Source organism: Oratosquilla oratoria, chromosome 42 (genome assembly GCF_046742065.1).
Source record: "Oratosquilla oratoria isolate Oo_2021 chromosome 42, ASM4674206v1, whole genome shotgun sequence".
Lineage (NCBI taxonomy): Eukaryota > Metazoa > Arthropoda > Malacostraca > Stomatopoda > Squillidae > Oratosquilla > Oratosquilla oratoria.
In genome coordinates, this window is record NC_134818.1 from 39,327,231 (window position 1) to 39,349,225 (window position 21,995).

Here is a 21,995-nt window from a genome sequence, read left to right on the forward strand (position 1 = left end):
TACGTCTTGACAAATGGTAAAGATTAACAGAGATACCCAAAAGACAAGTTGCAAGAAATCTGGTCACACAAACAAAAGAAAGAACATACCACACTGAAATAGAATAGAATAATATAAAAAAAAAAATCATATGACTTGGCAATATGACGCGGCGAATGATAACGTCCCCGGTATTACAAATTTCCTGGACAGTGGAAGGAGGAGGAGGTGGTTGAGGGAACGTGGGGAAATACGTACCTCAAGGGAGTGAAGAATGGAGGAGGATGATAATCTCAGTGGGGAACCGAAGGCCAGGAAATTCGCATTTACCACACGGGACCACGCTTGCTTCCTCACAGCAAGCGTGTATGTACGTAAATCAAAGAGGGGTGTGGGGACAACTCATAAAGAGAACCGTCCTAGGCTAATGAAACCCAGAACTCCTATTGTGAGTTTTAATGAATTGGATAATTAAACACTAAAATTAAGCTACTTGACATTAAATAAGGGTTTTAACAGTTGGGTTCACATACATACATACATCCTATCTATTCCCTGCGCGCGTTCCTAGCTTAAGAAATTGTTATTTAATGTGTACTTATAATTGTCTTGCTTGTGGAGACGTCTTCAATTAGCATGATCTGCTGAGCTTCGATCGGCGCCACTTCGTTTGGTGGGGGCGGGGAGTGGACGGCCTGGGCGCGCTGTGATGGGGGTTGAAAGTCACTTCGTCGGCGTACCTTTCCCGTTCAATCGCACTACACTCAGTTTTTGCTTGAGGGGTTTATACCCAAATAATCGTCACTCGATTTATTCAAGAGGATATAAATCCCCAACAGTCACTTGAGGGAGGAAAGGACGCGCTTACTATTCCGAGATCGAGCGGTCTGACCTCCTTTTTCGAACTCGATGCTTAGACTGCCCGTGTCCTGCGACAGGTCAGGTCACGATGTCCGCTAGCCGGCTTCCGACGTTGCCAATAGTACTATGTCTCCGTCCCTAGTTGCGAAGGGTACTACGAATAATGTTCATGCGGGAGGGTGACACAGTTCCAAGTGTTCTTTGAGGTAGACACTGTTCACGAGCGGGTTAAACACAGTCCTAATAATTCTAATTGCCTAGCTTAATCAAATATGTGGCAGCGCGCAGGGGCGGGGAGGGGGTGTGTTTGAGTGCTTTGTGTGAGTGCGGACCGTTGAGCATGGCTCCGAGAACACAAATCAAAAGGGGGGGGGGGGTGTTTCTAGATATTAGAAGTCTCTCCCTTCGTTAAGGCATTGAATTGGTTGTCAAAAATGACATGACAAATAAAGAGGATATCGAGGAGGAGAAAAGACAGGATGTTGCTACTAGAAGTCTTAAGGACTGGAAATTCCCCCGAGTATGGGGAATTAAGGGCTGATACGGAGAGAAAACAGACGAGAAAATGGGAAGGGAGACAACGAGCTGGGTGTCACAATTTAAAAAAATTGTGACACCCGGGTCTTGACCTCAGAGCAACTAACAAAAGTCGCCCTTGATCTGACTACTGCCTGTGTCAACTTGGGACAACGCAGCTGTGCGATCGGGTGGGGGTGGGGGTGGAGAAAGTACGTGCATGGCCAACGACTTACACTTGAACAATTCGTGATACATGGCAATACGATCCATTCATATTGGCACCATCTCAAATATGACACAGAAAAAATCAACGTGGGTAGAAAATAAGAATGAATATGAAGAAAAGTTTAAGAACAGTTAAGAACTATGATGAAGTTTGGAGTGTGGCAGAGGGGGGGGGGGAGAAAGTACGTGCATGGCTGACGACTTACACGTGAACAATTCGTGATACATGACAATACGATCCATTCATATTGGCACCATCTCAAATATGACACAGAAAAAATCAACGTGGGTAGAGGGTAAGAATGAATGCGAAGAAAAGTTTAAGAAGAGTTAAGAATTATGATGAAGTTTGGAGTGTGACAGAGGTCAAATGCAATATAACTTGGGTGCGTCGAATTTATATATATATATATATATATATATATATATATATATATATATATATATATATGTATATACATACATATATATATATATATGTATATATATATATATAAATTCCACTACAATATTGTATTATAACCTATTATAAAGTATTTTTATATCATAGGTATTAAAGCAATGATTGGTATTAACTGAAAATGTTTATTAGCATAATCATTAATACAGTGTAATTTTGTAGTTTGAAATTATTTTCAAATGGTCTCTTCTACTCCAGCAGTAAACATTCACCGACCCCCTGATTATTCATCAACCCCCTGGCTATTCATCGACCCCTTGGATGTTCCGATCGACCCCTGCGGGGTCGATATAGACCACTTTGAGAACCCCTGGTCCAAATAATTTGGGAATACTGTACTATTGTCACCTGGACACGCCCTGATTCGTTGCATAGCCTATCTCAGATAAGCTATGCATATATATGTCACACATTACAGATAGGCTATATGTAATGTGTGACATTTCTACAATGGGTCACAGGTGATTTGAGGTATGGGTTATATATAATGAAAACAGTTGAACTTGCATAATGCCGTAATAATACACATATATTATCCTCATTTCAGAAGGGGAGGGGGTTAATGGTAGGGCTAGCACTGATGGCTGACAAATCTTTAGCCCTGGCCATTAAAAATTCCACTTAATAAAATTATTTCAATGAGTGTTTTAAATTTTCAATTTGCTCATTTCAGTTGGGGGGGCTAATGGGGGGCTTGCCACTTTTTGGGGGGCTAAAGCCCCCCCCAAGCCCCCCCTTGGCGCCGCCGCTGGAGGGAGCAAATCCATATGGAAAGAAGAGACTGAGTGGATACATAATGTGGGGTTATGAACCTCTGTTAGTTTCCTTCACCAGTCTCAATTCTGTGAGGTAAATGCTAAACACTAACTGGTTCAAGATATCCATAGATATCCATGCATGGATGAAAGTCCCCCTAACATACAGGTAAACATCCTTAATATATGTATTAATATCAATGGGTAACATGCATGACACACTGTGCACTGATGCTACAAGTGAAGCCTGTTGGCCTTGTGGGCAGATTCTTAAAACATGTACTGTGGAGTGACCTTCAGTATTTTGATTTTGTAAACTTACATTCTTTCCCAAGTTCACTGGTTGTCAACCACTCATGGAGCACTATGGCAGTAGACAGAATCAAGAAAAAAATCAAACTATCCTCAAGAAAAAATAAAAAAATAAAAATAGTCATTGATCAGAGAAAATAAGAAAAAAAAGGGTGTCCTGTCAGAGCTTTCAATAAGATGCAGTCCCTGGCCAGTGTACTAAAGGATCCCATCCACAGAACAATCTGGTCTTGAGGCTGCTGGAGAGATCTGGTCAAATCCAACCAGATTGAATCGTGTATGTACTAATTCTGGTTTGTCCCACCAGCATACATTATCCAGCCTGGTCAGTTCTGAGCAGATCTCCAGTGGCCTCAAGACCAGATTGTACTGTGGATGGGGGCTTTAAGCCTCATTTTGCCATAATGGTAACCATATGCAGCTGAGAGACAACCCCTAACAGCATGCAAATATTGGATGGGTAAATCATGCTCTGATCTCCTTTCTATGTCTTTTGTTTGTATATGCTAGCATGATTGTAATGGAAATGATTTAGATGATGAATGATCAAGATATTTATCTGGTAGTGCTTAGGTTGAAGTTCTACTCATTATCTGATGGTACCTTAGGTATGATATAAGCACCTCCTCTGAGGACATACTAACACATTTTTGTCTGATGATCGGCAAGTGTGCAAGATCTATACAGCAATGAATCAATGTCTGAGGTCATTATATGACATGGCACGCCCACAGAGCATAGTAATTTTGTCTTTCATCATACAAGAAAAAGGTTGTTTACAGTCCATCTTGTGTCATGTGATAAAAGTACTTGCCTAAACATGACCCCTCAGCCATTGGAAAGTTGCAGTAATGGGAGAGTGCCACATGTGGTGATACTATCATCTCTTACATGGTACAAGTATAGTGACCTTTATCACAAGATCAGAACCAAGAAATACCAGGCTAGAGCAGACACAAGAAAAAGTGGTTCCTGACTAAAATATACATACATACATATACCAAGGCTTTTTTCCCCCTTACCAGGGGGGTAGCCAAAAAGGACAAGGCACAAAAACATTCCCACCCATTTCATCTCCGAAAACACTCCACACCCCTCCACCCTCCCTCCCATCTTAGCACCTCCTAGATGACGGGTCATCCCTGCACCCTGTCCACTGCCCTGGGTCAGAAGCAGTGTCGCAGGACTAAAATATACCCAAGAAAAAGTAATCCCTGACTAGAACAGACCTAAGAAAAAGAAGTCCCTGATTAGAGCAAATCTGAGAAACAGTAGTTCCTGACTTAAGAAAACCCAAGAAAAAGTAGTCCTTGGCCTAAGAAAACTAAAGAAACAAGTCTCTTGTCAGAGCAGATAGAAAAAAGCTATCCTCTTAAAGCTCTAGAAAAAGTGGTTACATTTTTCAAAGGCGACACTCATGAATTCAAATTTTCTGATCAGAGCTGACTCTCAAGGGAATACAACTTCTGGTCAAAGCTGACTCTCAAGGGGATACAACTCCTAGCCAGAGGACACCAAATACAGCTCTTACGAATAAAGTGGAGAAGGGACATTATCTAAATCATAGACAACGATTTTGGTTGGTTAAAGCACAGATCAACAGGAATTTAGGATTTCAGTGTGAAGACAAAAATCAGGTATTTCATTTAGATGGTGAATAATCCAAATGGTCAACAAAAACACTAATCAGAACCTCAAAATATATAGAGAAAAACCACCATCAGTAACTTTGAAATGATGAATAATTCAATTGGTCAGCAAGGGAGTACTCCACCAGGATCTCTGACTTCAGAGTTGGGGGAAAATACTGATCATGGGTTATCCTGCCCTCCAAGAATTCATGTGATCACCTATGGCTAAGATGGCAATTTCCTGAGAAGGAATATTCGTGTTGGTTTTGGTAAGATTGATGGGTGTTCTTCCACTATAATGAACCATCACCATTTAGAATATCACATAATCACTATAGAAACATAACACTTAATAACCTCATTATGATACAGTTAATAGAGTCTTTGTTCTGGACTCTTAGCAAAAGTAATAAGAGCAGTGGGGAGAGACCTCCAGCAGGACTCCCAACTTCAGGGAGTTTGAGAGCTTAAAGGTGGGAAAATTCAGACTCTAATGAGAGCTTGGTATTTTTTCAGTGTAGACTCAGAGGAAGGCCTGATCTGTACGCGGCCTCTCTTCTTTCTTCAGCTCTGTGTTCCTTGACCATATTTTGGAGTTCTTCTTCGACATTTTGAGGAATAGTACATTTGGAATCTGTTGGATCTGTTGGTGGGTTGAAATTGAATGTTATTCCAGTGTTCACGGTGTTTACAGTCTGCACCCTGCTCATGTTTATGTGAGTCTGTGGCAAGTTGGGCACCAGAGTGAAGTGAGGGTTGACACTTTCTATCAAGCGGGAAGAGATCCCAGAGAAGATTCCCAGCTGGCCTGCATACTGAAAAGGGAAAAGAAAATAGAATGAATTATATAAACAGACTGCTTTGGTCATACGACCCATAACTTGGCACAAAAGGAGGGTATTTCCAACATGTTGCTAAATCTCTTTGTTACCTAGGGGGAGGGGAGGGTGTTCCACAGAGATAAATAAGATATGTAAGTGGAAACCAAAATAAAAGGAAAAGTGGTCCTTCTTACCATGTCAAGGGTGGATGGATCCAGGTGCCCCTTCTTCTGCAGGTACTCCGTCCGAAGGTTGTTTAAACTTTCTCTTTTCTTTGTCGACAGATTTCTCAGGAAACGACGCTTTTCCAATTCACGTTCAATCTTGGTGATCATGATAGTGGAGCCCATGTTGTCAATTACCTGAAAATTATAAGATATATGGTGTGACTCACCATTGGCCTTGAATTCACATGGTGGACTTGTGATCAACAGTTAATATCCTCTCGGATGAGATGTTCAGACATTGCACAGGATGACCTGTGGGTAATGTTGTGGCTTTCCACACACCCATCACCTCACTCAAGTGGAGCCATAATAACTTGCAGTATATTCTAAGCTTTCATGCCCTGAGCCAGGCAAAAAATCAAAACCAGTGAGTTGGCAGGTCAAGACACTATCCACTTACATTTTCTACCCTGTTCTGACCACATCATTCTGAGAGGCCAGGAACAATGGGTATTTACCTAGTTCTATTTACCTAGTTTTATCTTATGGGAAGGGGAGCTATGCTCATGGTGTTCTTTGTATCTTGCAGTGTCTAGTTAGCTTTTAAATTCATGTATGGTTTTTGCACCCACTATTGTTTAATCCAGTTTGTTCCAGATGTCTACTACTCTGCGTGGATTTTATTTTTCAAGTCTCTTCTATAACTATTATCTTTTAGTTTTTTAGTTTTTTGAGTGACCTCTTGTGTTTCTCTTGTGTATTTACCTAGTTGTATCTTATGGTAAGGAGAGCTACGCTCATGTGTTTACCTAGTTGTATTTACCTAGTTGCATTTTAAGGAATGAGAGCTATGCTCATAGTGGCCCACTTTTATATCTCTCTGTATCCAGTTTGTTCTTAAAATCTTGTATAGTTTTGGCACTCACTGTTTCCCCATTTAGTTTGTTCCAGGCATTAATCATTCTGTGTGGGAAGCTATTCTTTTTCAAATCTCTTCTGTAACTGTCCTTCTTTAGCTTCTTCTCGTGTCCTCTCGTTTCTCTTCTGTCCCATTCTAATAAGTCATTTCTATCAAAACTTCCATCCCTTTCATAATTCTGCAGATAGTCAGCAAATCACCTCTTTCTCTTCTCTGTTCCAGTGTTGATAGATGTAATTTATCCAATCTTTGCTCGTATGTAAAATTTGAGAGTGTAGGTGCCATTTTTGTCGCTGCTCTTTGATTTTTTTCTAATTTCTTTATTATTATTTTTTTTTTTTACTAGGTACCCATAGTGTTGCAGCATACTCCAATTTAGGTCTTATCAGTGTGATTAGTTTTTATTTTTTACCATTTCTTCACCCATGTAGTTGAAGGCCACTTTCATTGATCTTAATAAGTATGTATATTTACCTAGTTGTATTATACGGGAAGGGAGCTATGCTCGCAGTGACCATCTTTGTATCTTTCAGTATCAAGTTTTATTATTAAATTTTTTAATAGTGTTTGCACATAGCGTTTCATTATCTAATGTATTCCAGGTATCCACCACTCTATGTGGGAAGCTATTTTTTCAGATCTCTTCCAAGGTTATCCTTTCTCAGCTTCTTTTCATGTCATCTTGTTTTTCCGTTGTCCCATTTTAATAAATCATCTCTATCTAGGATTTCCATTCCTTTCATGATTCTATAAATAGTCAGTAGACCCCTCTTTCTCTTCTTTGTTCCAGAGTTGGTACTTCCAATTTGGATAATCTTTGTTTGTATGTTAATTTGGAGAGAGTTGGTGCCAACTTTGTTGTTACTCTTTGTATTCTTTCTAATTTCTTTATATTTTTTTAGTACTGGGTGTCCATAGTGTTGCTGCGTACTCCAGTTTTATATATTTTTAATAATTTCCTCATCCAAATAGTCAAATGCCACTTTCATTAACCTTAATAGGTTGAAGATTTCTCCAACTATATTATTGATATGTTTGTCCGGTGTCAGGTCTTTGCTGATTATTACTCCAAGGCCTCCTTCTGAGTTCACTTTTTCGACTTCTTCACCAATTTTATAATTTATTGATATTCTATTTTTACTTTTTCCAAACTCCATTATACATTTCTTGATATTGAAGTTCACTTCCACTTTTGAGTCCATTTCCAGATTTTGTCTAAGTCTAACTGTAATGATTCACAATCCTCCTTTGTTCTTGCTTTCTTTGGTATCTTTGCATCATCTGCAAAGAAATTAATTTAACATTCCACACCTTCATCCATGTCATTTATATATATGGCAAACATGATTGGAGCCAGTACTGAACCTTGCAGGACACCACTTATCATTTCCCAATTCGAGTATTTGTCTCTAATTACTAACCCCATTTTTCTCCCAGTCAGGAAGTCTTTCATCCATTCCAATAATTTTCCTTTGATGCCACCTATTGAATCCATTTTTCTTATTAGTTTTTTGTATGGTACTTTATCAAATGCTTTTTATAGGTCTAGAAAGGTACAGTCTGCCCATCCATCCCTCTCTTGTATTATTTCTATTAGTCTCGAATAGAAGCCAATCAGGTTTGTTGTACATGATCTTCCTTGTCTAAATCCAAATTGATTTGGATTCGGTATAGTTTTTTCTTTCAGATGTTTAACCCATCAACTTTTGATCAATTTTTCACATATTTTTGCTACTGTGCTTGTTAGGGAGACCGGTCTGTAGTTGGTTGGATTTTCCTTTCCTCCTTTATACATTGGTACAATATTTGCATTTTTCCAGTCCTGTGGAACCTTTCCTTCTTTGAGTATTTAATTATATTGTATATATTGTCTGTTAACTTTTCTATGCCTTCTTTCAGTATCCAACTTGCAATTCCATCTGGACCATACAATTTTCTGATATCAAGGTTTTTTATTTGGTCTCTGATTTCCTTCTGTGTCACAGGTATTTCCTCCATTGGGGGGGATGTCTCTCTATTCCCTCAAAGTTCTGTGAACTTTCAATTGTGAATACCAATTTGAAATGATTGTTCATAATTTCAGCTATTTCTACTTTAAATTCATAATTTTCCTGGTGCAGCTTTTCCATCTCTTGTTTGTTTTTTAGTTTATCATTTACATACCTCTAAAATAGTTTAGGTTGTTCCTTGCATTTTTTTATTATTTCTTTTTCATAGTTTCTCTTTTCACCTCTGCATATTTTTACATAATCATTTCTTAGTTTGATATATGTTTGTCACTTACTCATTTTTTTTGTTCATCTTTTCCAAGCTTTGTCTCTCTTATCCTCAGCCTCACTACATTTTTGTTGTACCAGCTTTTTTATGTATACTTTTTCTTGCTTCTGTTGTGGTACATATTTGCTCAAGCCTTCATTATAAATTTCTTTTACTGTATTCCATTTCTCTTCCATCTTTATCCTTCATTTAGGGAATTATCCCAGTTTGAGTTTCAAAAGAATTTTTTGAGTTTCTCAAAATTCGTTTTGTTGTACATTAGTCTTCCTTTTCTGTGTTTCTCATTTCTTCTCAAGTCCAATTGCTCTTTTAGTTCAAATTCTATTAGTACATGGTCATCCTTCCCTATTGGAGTTTTGCAATCAATTCTGTCTACAATTTCAGTTTCTGACGTAAGTATTAAATTTAGTCTTGATGGTTCCTCATTGTTTCTGTATCTGGTATTTTCTTTTATCCACTGAGTCATTGTGTATTCAATGGTCATATCAAGTAGTATGTTTCCCCAGAGGTCTTCTCCACCCTTCACTGTCATTTCTTCCCAACATATTTCTTTTGAGTTAAAATCACCCATAATTACTATATTTCCTCTTTCTTTCAGTAAATTAGTTAGTTCATATTTTGTATCTTCCAACAGTTTGGAATGATCGCTTTCTGTCCAGGACTGTGTTATGGGGGGCACTTACACTACTACAAATTTTCATGTAACTGCTTTAAACTTTTATCATGATTCATTCTACATTGTTTTTTTCCTTCTGTAATCTTTGTCATATTTAAGTCTTTCCTAGTCAAAAATAATACTCCCCCACCCTTTTTTTCCTTTCTATTTTTCGTCCAATAGTTGTATAGACCTTGTCCCACATTATTTGGTGTTAGAGGACTTTTTAATTTCAGGCTACCTTTTTACACATCACTTTATACTCACTTTTTAGTTTGATTATTTCATCTAATAAGTCATTGATTTCTCTATTTCTCATTATATTTTAAACCTGGGTTCTCTATTTCTATCCCTATATACATAATTCCACCCTCTCTGTGAAAACAGGATTTTTTATTTTTTCAAACCTTAGGTACGTCTTCGGGGTTTCGTTCAGGCATGTCCTTTTGGGTATTACCCCCAGTGGTGATTCCACTCTACTTACATCCAGGCATCTCTTCATTTGTTCCTTATTCCTTAAATATTCGGTTTTTTTTTCTTTCATTTTTAGCGTAACTAATACCAAGAAGAAAATAAATAAAGACACACAGTTACATTTTCGTCACTCGTAATTCACTTCTCCCTTCCCATTTTTTAGTAAACACAACTAGCGCAAGTTTCAATTTTTCATCTGCCAATGAAACGCTGCTTAGCATTTTCAGAGCTTCTTTTCATACATCCTTCTTCAACCACTGCTGGTGTGTGTGTATATACCTAGTTGTATTTTACGGGAAGGGGAGCTATGCTCGTGGTGTCCCGTCTTCATATCTCGTTTTATCTAGACTTTTTAAATTCGTGTATTGTTTTTGCACACACCAAATTCTCCTCTAACTTGTCCTAAACGTCTATTACCATGTGAGGAAAGCTGTTCTTTTTTAGGTCTCTTCTATAATGTCTTCATTGATTTTCTTTCCGTATCCTCTTGTATCTCTACTATCCCATTTTATTAGATCCTCTCTATCAATAGTTTCTATGCCTTTCATGATTCTATGAATAGTTATCAAGTCTCCTCTCTTCTTTACTCTAATGTCTATAGCTCTAGTTTTGCTAATCTTTCTTCATATGATAGCTCTGAGAGAGTTGGTGCCAATTTCGTAATTGCTCTTTGTATTCTTTCAAGTTTTGTTATTTATATATATATATATATAAATTTGTACTTGGTGACCACGTCGTCGCTGCATACTCCAATCTTGGTCTTATCAAAGTGACTAGTATTTTCTTCACCATTTCTTCGTCTAGGTATGTAAATGCCACTTTGATTGTTCTTACTAAATTATAAGTTTCTCCAAAAATTTTGTTTATATGTTTCTCAGGGGACATATTATTCATAATAATGACTCCCAGGTCCTTCTCATTTTCTACTTTTTTAATGTCTTCCTCTCCCAATTTATATGATCCCACTATTCTTTTTTTGTTTTTTTGTTTTTTTCCTAATTCCATTATACTACACTTCTTAATGTTGAATTCCATCTCCCACTTCCTACTCCATTCCCACACTTTATTGAGATCACTCTGTAGCGACTCATTATCTTCTACAGTGTTCACTTTTTCAACAATTTTGCATCGTCTGCAAAGAAGCTCATATAAATTTCAATTCCTTTATCCATATCATTGATATATATAGCAAACATTATTGGGGCCACAACTGTTCCTTGTGGAACTCCATTTATCACTTCATCCCAATTAGAGTGTCTCTTATCACCACTCTCATTTTTTTTTTTTTCATGCAAGAAGACTTCCATCCACTTCAGTAGTTTGCCCTGTATTCCTCCTGCAGTTTCTAATTTCTTTAGCAATTTCTCCACAATTCCCATTATGTCAGGTTCCTTTTCCATCAGGTAATCATTCAATTCGTTCAAGCCTGTTATTAATCCATCTATATTTGTGAAAGACACATTTAATTTTCGTTACTTCCATCCTGTTCTCTGTTTCCCTTCTGTTTTTCGGTCCTATGAACCATTTCCTAACTCTCATATCCACTACTCTCCAATAGAATGTCTCTTTGTCTCTGTTCTGTTCTCGTTTTTTCCCCTAGCTTGGATTCTTTTTGTTTTCTCTTCCTCCCCTTCCTCTTTATTCATCTCTCTTTTTATCCATATCTGTTTGTACTAATCACTTTCTGCTATTTTTCCTGTTTTTGATAAGACATTCTCTGCTGTCGTTTAAGAACTGAATTTAACCTTAATTGGTCTGGTCTTGTATATACTGTATTTCCTAAGCCTATATATTTCTTCAATTTCTTTCCCTATTTCCTGTTCACCTTCTTGAAATACTTTTAGTACCCTGTTCACTCTTTCTTTCTCCTCTCCTACTCTTGCAGTCCTATTTGGATTATGTTTCTCTTCCACTGCTATCATAATTATACATTTCTTTTTATCTGCTAAGTCTCTTACTACTGTATATTCTCCTTCTCCGTCATCACTTTAATAACTGTGTCCTTGGTGTGTTCCTTCATCTGTTGTTTCACTATATCTCTAAATTTAATTTTGCTATCCTCCTGAACCTTTTCCAACCACTTACCTCTTTTTCTATGGACTCTTTATTTTCTTTATTATTCCTCTTTAATTCCTCATTCTCATCCTTTATTTCTTTTAACTGTCTTTTTAATTCTTCTATTTCTTTTAGGTTTTGGTTCTTCTTTAGTTCTTCTGATTTATCAACTCTTTGTGTAATCAGTGCAAGCTGACTGAACCTAACCTCCCATTGTTCATTCAATTTTGTTATTTTTTCCTCTAGACTTGCTAATCAGGGGAGGTTGTCATCTCCTCCCTCATTAAATCCATAGAAATAATTATCTCCACCTTCCACTGCACTGCTCTTATCTGTATTTCTAATTTTTACATGTTTATTAATTTCTTCAACTTTGTCTCTGTCATCTGTGCATCCTTTTGTTGACATTTCTTCTGACGTCCGGGGTCCGTTTATCCCCTTCCTCATTTTCTTCCATTTTTCTCAGTAATTCCTCCCCTTCTCCTTTTTCTTCACCTTCCCACTACACCATGAGCTTTCCCCTTCCCTACTAATACAACACAGGTACTCCCTCATTGTTGAGATCCACAATTGTTTTTTTTTCCAGAGTTCCAATCTTCGCTGTCACTTTGACTATTGTGTGTGTGTATGTATTACATACCAGAACCATGATCACAGCAGTGACTGGAGAAATTTACAGAAAACTGTTACAAATAAAGCTTATAGTAAATTTTTTGCAACATCCTGCTATCACAATGGAGGGTATTATTAGAAGACTTATAATGTGAACCTACTCCTGGACTCAATGGATTAAATCCCACTGATTAAAATACAGCATCAGGAGAGAGAAGTAGAGAAGGGTTAGTGATTAGAGATAGAACTAGGAAGTATTAAGGAGAGTGATGGAGAAAAAATAAAGAGAAAAGTAGAGAGAGTGAGAAAAGAAAGACAGAACTAGGAAGTATTAAGGAGAGTGATGGAGAAAAGATAAAGAGAAAAGTAGAGAGGGTGAGAAAAGAAAGATAGAACTACGAATTATGGAAGAGGAGAACGAGAGAGAAATATTGTATTTCGTAAGCAATATGTAGCATTTCTGCCCTTGAGGGCAATATTACATCACAGAGGAGTCAGGTGTTGAAAGAGACCTGATGAGGACAGCACAGAAGGGGGGGGGGATAAAGTTTAAAATTATCAGCTTTCGTCTTTGAATGAAGAATAATTTCCAATTATAAAAGAATGACATGTGACTCTGGGTCATAGGGGTGCCAATTAAGCCCCCTAATAATAATGATTGTATAAAATATTGCAGCCAAAATCTCAAATAGGGGGAGAGATAAAGAGATGGAAGTACTGAGACACAGCAAGAAAGGAGAGAACGGTGGGGAAGGGATGGGGATGTCAGTGTTGTTGCCCATTTACCTTTTTGACAAACCTCTCATCTGGAGTAAAGGTGAGAGGCTTCATCGATGAAAGAAACAGGTTTTCATCGCCTTCCCGGACAACAAGGATCACCTTATGGCTCGCGTATGTCATGATGTGGTTCATCAGGGCCTCCTGCAGGAGAGACATGTAGATTTTTATAACTCCCCAATTAAATTCACCTGCTGGATGCACACAAACACACACACACTTCAGTGATCGGACGGCGTAGAAGACGTTCTGAAGAAAAAATGAAAAATAGAGGATTCCAAAGCAAGGAAAGTACCTATTGTATTTGCAGGGTGGGGGGGGGGGGAAATTGCTCGTGGGGTAGTGGGAAAGTAGGGAAAGAGGAGAAGGGGAGGGAAATGGAAGGAAATGAGGAAGGAGAAGACTTGGCCCAGGCAGACAGACGAAATGTAAACATCAAAAAACGGCCCCCCGACCAACTGAGTGACGACGAAATGTCTAATAAAAATGTAAAGATCAGAAACATAGATAAGAGCAGTACAATGGAAGGTGAAGATGATAATTTCAAAGGATTAAATGAAAGGGCGGCGGATACCAACCTCCCCCGACTGACAAAACTGGAGGAAAAACTTCAACAAATGTCTGACAACTGGGAAGTTAGGTTTGGCAAGATGACAAAAATCGCCGAGAGGTTTGAAAAATTGGAAGAACTAGAGAAGGCGAACAAAAACTTAACTGATGAAATAGAAGACCTAAAAAGACAGTTAAGAGATGTAAAGGTGGAGAATGAGGAATTGAAGAGGAATAGTAAAGAAAACAGAGAGGCCATAACTAAAGAAGCTAAGAATTGGAAAGCAACCCAAGAAGACAATAAAGTTTCATTCACTGACATAGTCAAACAACAATTGAAAGAAGATACTGAAGACTCGGTTATTAAAGTGATGAGACAGAAGGAGAATATAGTAAGAGATTTAGCAGACAAGAAGAAATGTATAATTATATTAGGAATGGAAGAAAAACACAACCAAGATAGAACCACAAGAATCAAAGAGGAAAATGAAAAAGTAAGCCAATTACTAGTCAGTTCAGGAAGATGAACCAGAAATTATGAAGCAAATCGAAGAGAAATTTAGACTTGGAAAGTATAGCACAGATAAGACCAGACCAATTAAGATTAAATTCAAGTCACAAAACGACGGCAGAGAATATCTTAAACAAAACAGGGAAACTAGCAACAAGTGAACAATATAAAAAGGTATGGATAAAAAGGGAAATGAATAAAGAGGAAAGAGAGGAAGAAAAAATGAAAAGACAACAAGCTAAGGAAAAAAACGAGAACAGAACGGAGTCAGAAAAAGAGAGATTCTATTGGAGAGTAGTGAATATGAAACTAAAGAAAGTCGACATACAAGAGAAAAACAAAAGGGAAACAGAGAACACAATGGAAGTGGCAGAAAACTAAGAGTGTCTTACACAAATATAGATGGATTAATAACAGGACTGAATGAGCTGAATGATTATTTGAAGGAAAAAGAACCAGACATAATGGGAATTGTAGACACAAAATTAAAAGGTCCACTACCACCCAACAGTGTAGGACATGATGCATATAATTATTGGATTAGAAACAGAGTGAAAAAGGAAGGGGGTGGAGTTATGTTCCTGACTAAGAAGGATATAAATGTGAGGAGTGTCACATATGGAAAGAATACAGTAGAGATGATAATGATGGAAGTAGAAGACAGAGATAAGAAGAGCAGAAAGTTTGTGATAAATTATGTGCCCCTGAAAACAGCCTCATGGGAAGAGAGTGAACATAAAAGTATGTTAGAGGACACAAAGATAGCATTAAACAAGATAATGGAAGAGGGAGGAAGAATAGTTATGATGGGCGACTTTAATTGCAAAGAAATCTGCTGGGAAGAAATGACAGTAAAGGTTGGAGACGGCTCATGGGGAAACGCTCTACTTGAGATGGTTACTGACCATACAATGACACAATGGATACAGGAGAACACTAGGTATAGAAATGAAGAAGAACCATCGAGACTAGACCTAATAATTACATCTGAACCTAGAATAATGGACAAAATTGAATATAAAACACCAATAAGTAAAAGTGACCACATATTGATTGAACTGAAACTTAATAAAGAAAAATATATGAAAAGAAATGAACAATATAGAAAAGGAAGAATGATGTATGAAAAAACAAACTTTGATAAAATAAGAGAATTCTTTCAACAAGAAAACTGGGAAGAAATATACAAAGAAGAAAAAACAGTAGAACAGAAATGGAATATTTTGACAAAAATTTACAAAAAAGGAGTGGAAAAGTATGTCCCAAGACAAAAACAAGAAAAAGAATATGTAAAATGCTGGTACAACAAAAGTTGTAGGGAGTTAAAAGACAAAAGAGACAAAGCCTGGACTAGATAGAAAAAAGGCAGAAGACCGGAAAAATGGAAAATATATACCTGCTATAGAAATGAATATGTACAAACGTGCAGAGAGGAAAAGAGAAAATATGAAAAAGATGTCATAGAAAAGTGTAAAGATCAACCAAAACTATTCTACAGATTTGTAAACAATAAACTGAAAAACAAACAAGACTTGGAGAAATTAAGACAGGAGGGAGTTGAATACACAGAGGAAATTGAAATGGCGGAAATTATGAACAAACATTTTAAATAAGTGTTTACAAGGGAGAACATACAACCTGAAGAGATCGAATGGAAAGAGAAAGTCCCCCCTATGGAAGAAATAGAAGTAACAAAGAATGATATATTAACACACTTGAGTCATCTTGATGTCAGAAAATCGCATGGACCAGATGAAATAGCAAACTGGATACTGAAAGAATGCAGGAATGAACTGGCAGACAAAATACATAGCATACTAAACAGTTCCTTGAAAGAAGGAAAAGTTCCAGAAGATTGGAAAAAAGCAAATATAGTACCTATATATAAAGGAGGAAATAAAGAAGAACCTACCAACTATAGACCAGTCTCTCTAACAAGTACAATAGCAAAAATTTGTGAAAGAATTATCAAAAGTAGATGGGTAAAATATTTAGAAAAAAAACAAAGTGTTAAATCCAAGGCAATTTGGATTCAGACAAGGACGATCATGCGTCACCAATTTAATATGTTTCTATTCAAGGCTAATAGATATAATACAAGAAAGAGATGGATGGGCGGACTGTGCATTTCTAGACCTAAAGAAAGCTTTTGACAAAGTACCACATAAGAAGTTGCTTAACCCCTTCCATACGGTGCCGCACACGTAGGCGTCATGGGGAGCGAGTGTATTCGCGAGGCTGCCATATCGGCGTCTTGATTATATTTATTGTAGTCGCCCCTCCATAATGACATTCTTTCTAATTCTTTTGTAATCGCATTTTCTATGGTTATCAAAATTCACGGGTGAAGAGAGAACGATCGATATAAGCGGTGACTATATTTTATGATGCGAGTATTATTACGACACGTCGTACGACTGGCATTGGCTGCTGCCACCGAGATCTTAGTCCATGACACCTACGTGTGCGGCACCGTATGGAAGGGGTTAAGAAATTAGAAACTGAAGGAGGAATACAGGGCAAACTACTAAATTGGATGGAGGACTTTTTGCAAGAAAGAAAAATGAGAGTAGTGATAAGAGACCAGCACTCAAAATGGGATGAAGTAATAAGCGGTGTTCCGCAGGGAACAGTTCTGGCCCCAATAATGTTTGCTATATATATTAATGATATGGATGAAGGAATTGAAAGCTACATAAGCTTCTTTGCAGATGATGCAAAACTACTGAAAAGAGTGAAAACTGAAGAAGATTGTGAATCACTACAGAGAGATCTAAATAAAGTACAGGAATGGAGTAGGAAGTGGGAGATGGAGTTCAATACAAAAAAGTGTAGTATAATGGAATTTGGAAAAAGCAAAAACAGAATAACAGGAACATATAGATTGGGAGAAGAAGGAATAAAAAAAGTAGAAAATGAGAAGGACCTGGGAGTCATTGTTATGAATAATATGTCACCTGAGAAACATATAAATAAGATTTTTGGAGAAACTTATAATTTAATAAGAACAATCAAAGTGGCATTTACATACCTGGATGAAGAAATGGTGAGGAAAATCCTAATAACCCTGATAAGACCAAGATTGGAATATGCAGCAACGATATGGTCACCAAGTACAAAAAAATGTATAAAAAAACTTGAAAGAATACAAAGAGCAATTTCAAAACTGGCACCAACACTCTCAAAACTATCATATGAACTACAGACACTACAGCAAAGAAGAGAGAGAGGAGATTTGATAGCTATTTACAGAATCATGAAAGGCATAGAAATTACTGATAGAGAGAATCTGATAAAATGGAATGACAGAAATACAAGAGGACACGGAAAGAAAATAAAAAAAGACAGCTATAGAAGAGATTTGAAAAAGAACAGCTTTCCTCACAGAGTAATAGACAGTTGGAACAAGTTAGATGAGAAAGTGGTGTGTGCAAAAACAATACATGAATTTAAAAATAGTTTAGATAAAATGAGATATGAAGACGGGACCCCACGAGCATAGCTCCCCTTCCCGTAAAATACAACTAGGTAAAAATATACATATTTATATTTATATATAAATATATATATATATATACATATATGTGTATATATATATATATATATATATATATACATATATATATATATATATATATATATATATATATATATATATATATATATATATATATATATATATATACATATACACACACTTTCGTCGGATGGACGGCGAAGATTGGAGTTCCGAAGAAAAATCAAATTTTTTGTGGATCTCAATGTCAAAGAAGTACCTTATTGTATTTAAAGGGAAGGGGAAAGCTCATGGTGTAGTGGGAAGGTGAGAAAAAAGGAGAAGGGGAGAGGTTACTGATGGAAATGGAAGGAAATGAGGAAGGGGAGGACTTGGTCTGGGAGGCCAGGCGTCTTGTAAACAAATGGAGGACTGAGGATTTTGGAGAAGAAGGGATTAACAAAAATGTAAAGATTATAAATATAGATAAGAGCAGCACAATGGAAGGTGAAGATAATAATTTCCAGGGATTTAATGAGGGGGGGGATACCAACCTCCCCTGATTAGCAAGACTAGAGGAAAAACTTGAAAAAATTACCGAACATTGGGAGAGTAGGTTCGGTAACATAGCAAAGATTGCGCAGAGAGTTGAAAAATTGGAAGAACTAGAGAAGGTGAACAAAAAATTAAATAAAGAAATACAAGAATTAAAAAGACAGTTTAAAGAAGTAAAAGATGAGAATGAGGAATAACAGGAATAATAAAGACAATAAAGAGGCCATAGCAAAAGAAGCACAGGGTTCGAAAAATTCCAAGAGAACAGTAAAGTTGCATTTACTGACATAATAAAACAGCAAATGAAAGAACAATCTGAAGACTCAGTTATCAAAGTGATGAGACAGAATGAAAACATAGTAAGAGACTTAGCAGATAAAAAAAAATGTATGGTTATATTAGGAATGGAAGAGAAGTATAACCTTAATAGAACCACAAGAATCAATGAGGAAAAAGAAAAAGTAAGCAGTTTACTAGAATTAGTTCAGGAAGATGAACCTGAAATCATGAAACAAATTGAAGAGATGTATAGACTCAGAAAATATAGTACAGATAAGACCAGACCAAATAAGATTAAATTCAAGTCACAAACGACAGCAGAGAACATCTTAGCAAAAACAGGGAAACTAGCAAACAGTGAATATAAAAAGGTATGGATAAAAAGAGAAATGAATAGAGAGGTAAGAGAGGAGGAAAAAATGAAAAGACAAAAAGCTAAAGAAAAAAACGAGAGCAGAACAGAGTCAGAAAAAGAGAAATTCTATTGGAGCGTAGTGAATATGAAAGTGAGGAGATGGGCCATACCAGAGAAAAACAAAAGGGAAACAGAAAATACAATGGAAGTAGCAGAAAATTAAGAGTGTCTTACACAAATATAGATGGATTAATAACAGGATTGAATGAACTGAAAGATTGTCTGAAGGAAAAAGAACCGGACATAATGGGAATTGTAGAGACAAAATTAAAAGGTCCACTACCACCCAACAGTGTAGGAAATGATGCATATAATTGTTGGATTAGAAACAGAGAGACAAAACAAGGAGAGGGAGTTATGTTCCTGACTAAGAAGGATATAAATGTGAGGAGTGTCACATATGGAAAGAATACAGTAGAGATGATTATGATCAAACTGGAAGACAGAGATAAGAAGAGCAGAAAGTTTGTAATAAACTATGTGCCTCCAAAAACAGCTTCGTGGGAAGAGAGTGAACATAAAAGTATGTTACAAGACACAACGATAACATTAAATAAGATAATGGAAGATGGAGGAAGAATAGTTATAATGGGCGACTTTAATTGCAAAGAAGTCTGCTGGGAAGAGATGACAGTAAAGGGTGGAGACGACTCATGGGGAAATGTTCTACTTGAGATGATTATTGACCATACAATGACACAATGGATACAAGAGAACACTAGGTATAGAAATGAAGAACCATCGAGACTAGACCTAATAATCACATCTGAACCTAAAATTGTGGAAAAGATTGAATATAAGACACCAATAAGTAAAAGTGACCACATATTGATTGAACTCGAACTAAATGAGGAGAAATACATGAAAAGAAATGAACAATATAGAAAAGGAAGAATGATGTATGAAAAAACAAATTTTGATAATATAAGAGAATTCTTTCAAAAAGAAAACTGGGAAAGAATATACAAAGAGGAAACAACAGTGGAAGAGAAATAGAATATTTTGACAAAAAATTATAAAAAAGGAGTGGAAAAGTATGTCCCAAGACAAAAACAAGAAAAAGAATATGTAAAGTGTTGGTACAACAAAAGTTGTAGGGAGTTAAAAGACAAAAGAGATAAAGCCTGGACCAGATGGAAAAATACAAAAGACCTGAAAAATGGAAAATATATACTAGTTACAGAAATGAATATGTACAAACGTGCAGAGAGGAAAAGAGAAAATATGAAAAAGATGTCATAGAAAAGTGTAAAGATCAACCAAAACTATTTTACAGATTTGTAAACAACAAACTGAAAAACAAACAAGATTTAGAGAAATTAAGACAAGGAGTTGAATACACAGAGGAAATAGAAATGGCAGAAATTATGAACAAACATTTTAAATCAGTGTTTACAAGGGAGAACATACAACTTGGAGAGATTGAATGGGAATTGAAAGTCCCCCCTATGAAAGAAATAGAAGTAACAAAGAATGAAATATTGAAACACTTGAGTAACCTTGATGTCAGAAAATCGCATGGACCAGATGAAATAGCAAACTGGATTTTGAAAGAATGCAGGAATGAACTGGCAGAGAAAATATGTAGCATAATAAACAGTTCCTTGAAAGAAGGAAAAGTTCCAAAAGATTGGAAAAAGCAAATATAGTACCTATATATAAAGAGGGAAATAAAGACCCTACCAACTATAGACCAGTCTTTCTAACAAGTACAATAGCAAAAATTTGTGAAAGAATTATCATAAGTAGATGGGTAAGGTATTTAGAAAAAAACAATGTGCTAAATCCAAGGCAATTTCAATGAAAAGGACCTGGAAGTCATTATTATGAATAATATGTCCCCTGAGAAACATATAAACAAAATTTTTGGAGAAACTTATAAATTAATAAGAACAATCAAAGTAGCATTTTCATACCTGGATGAAGAAATGGTGAAGAAAATACTAGTCACTTTGATAAGACCAAGATAATATGCAGCGATGACGTGGTCACCAAGTGGAAAAAAAAATGTATAACAAAACTTGAAAGAATACAAAGAGCTATTACGCAATTGGCACTAACACTCTCAGAACTATCATATGAGGAGAGACTAGTAAAACTTGAGCTACAGACATTAGAGCAAAGAAGAGAGTGAGGAGACTTGATAACTATTTATAGAATCATGAAAGGCATAGAAACTATTGATAGAGAGGATCTAATAAAATGGGATAGTAGAAATACAAGAAGACAAGGATAGCAAATCAAGAAAGACAGTTATAGAAGAGACCTGAAAAGGAACAGCTTTCCCCACAGGGTAATAGATGTTTGGAACAAGTTAGATGAGAAAGTAGTGTGTGCAAAAACAATACATGAATTTAAAAAGTCTAGATAAAACGAGATATGAAGATGGGACACCACGAGCATAGCTCCTATTCCTGTAAAATACAACTAGGTAAATACGCATCGGTCGAAGTGACTGCGAAGTTTGGAACTCCAGGAAAACTACAAGTTTCATCAATCTCAATGATGAGGGAGTACCTTTGTTGTATTAGTAGGGAAGGGGAAAGCTCGTGGTGTAGTGGGAAGGTAAAGAAAAAGGGGAAAGGGAGGGATTACTGCAAATATACAAATGAAAGTTGCACCCAGTATAGAAGGCATATCAAGCTCTGTTATCACTTACTGGCTATCAAGGGAGTGCCATGGAGGTGAATG

At 36.6% G+C, this 21,995-nt stretch overlaps 1 protein-coding gene across 2 annotated transcripts in view; it reads right to left on the reverse strand.

Annotated features, from left to right (window-relative positions):
- Nucleotides 1-2,155: 2,155 nt before the first annotated feature.
- Nucleotides 2,156-21,995, reverse strand: part of LOC143021781 (uncharacterized) — a 76,100-nt gene continuing 56,260 nt past the window's right edge. For both annotated transcript variants that reach the window (XM_076179502.1, XM_076179503.1), the window contains exons 5-7: nt 13,509-13,643; nt 5,758-5,925; nt 2,156-5,557 (exon numbers count right to left, since the gene is read on the reverse strand). In XM_076179502.1, the coding sequence (XP_076035617.1) occupies nt 5,255-5,557; nt 5,758-5,925; nt 13,509-13,643 (606 nt within the window). In that variant the 3' untranslated portion in view covers nt 2,156-5,254. The remainder of the gene's footprint in view (nt 5,558-5,757; nt 5,926-13,508; nt 13,644-21,995) is intronic.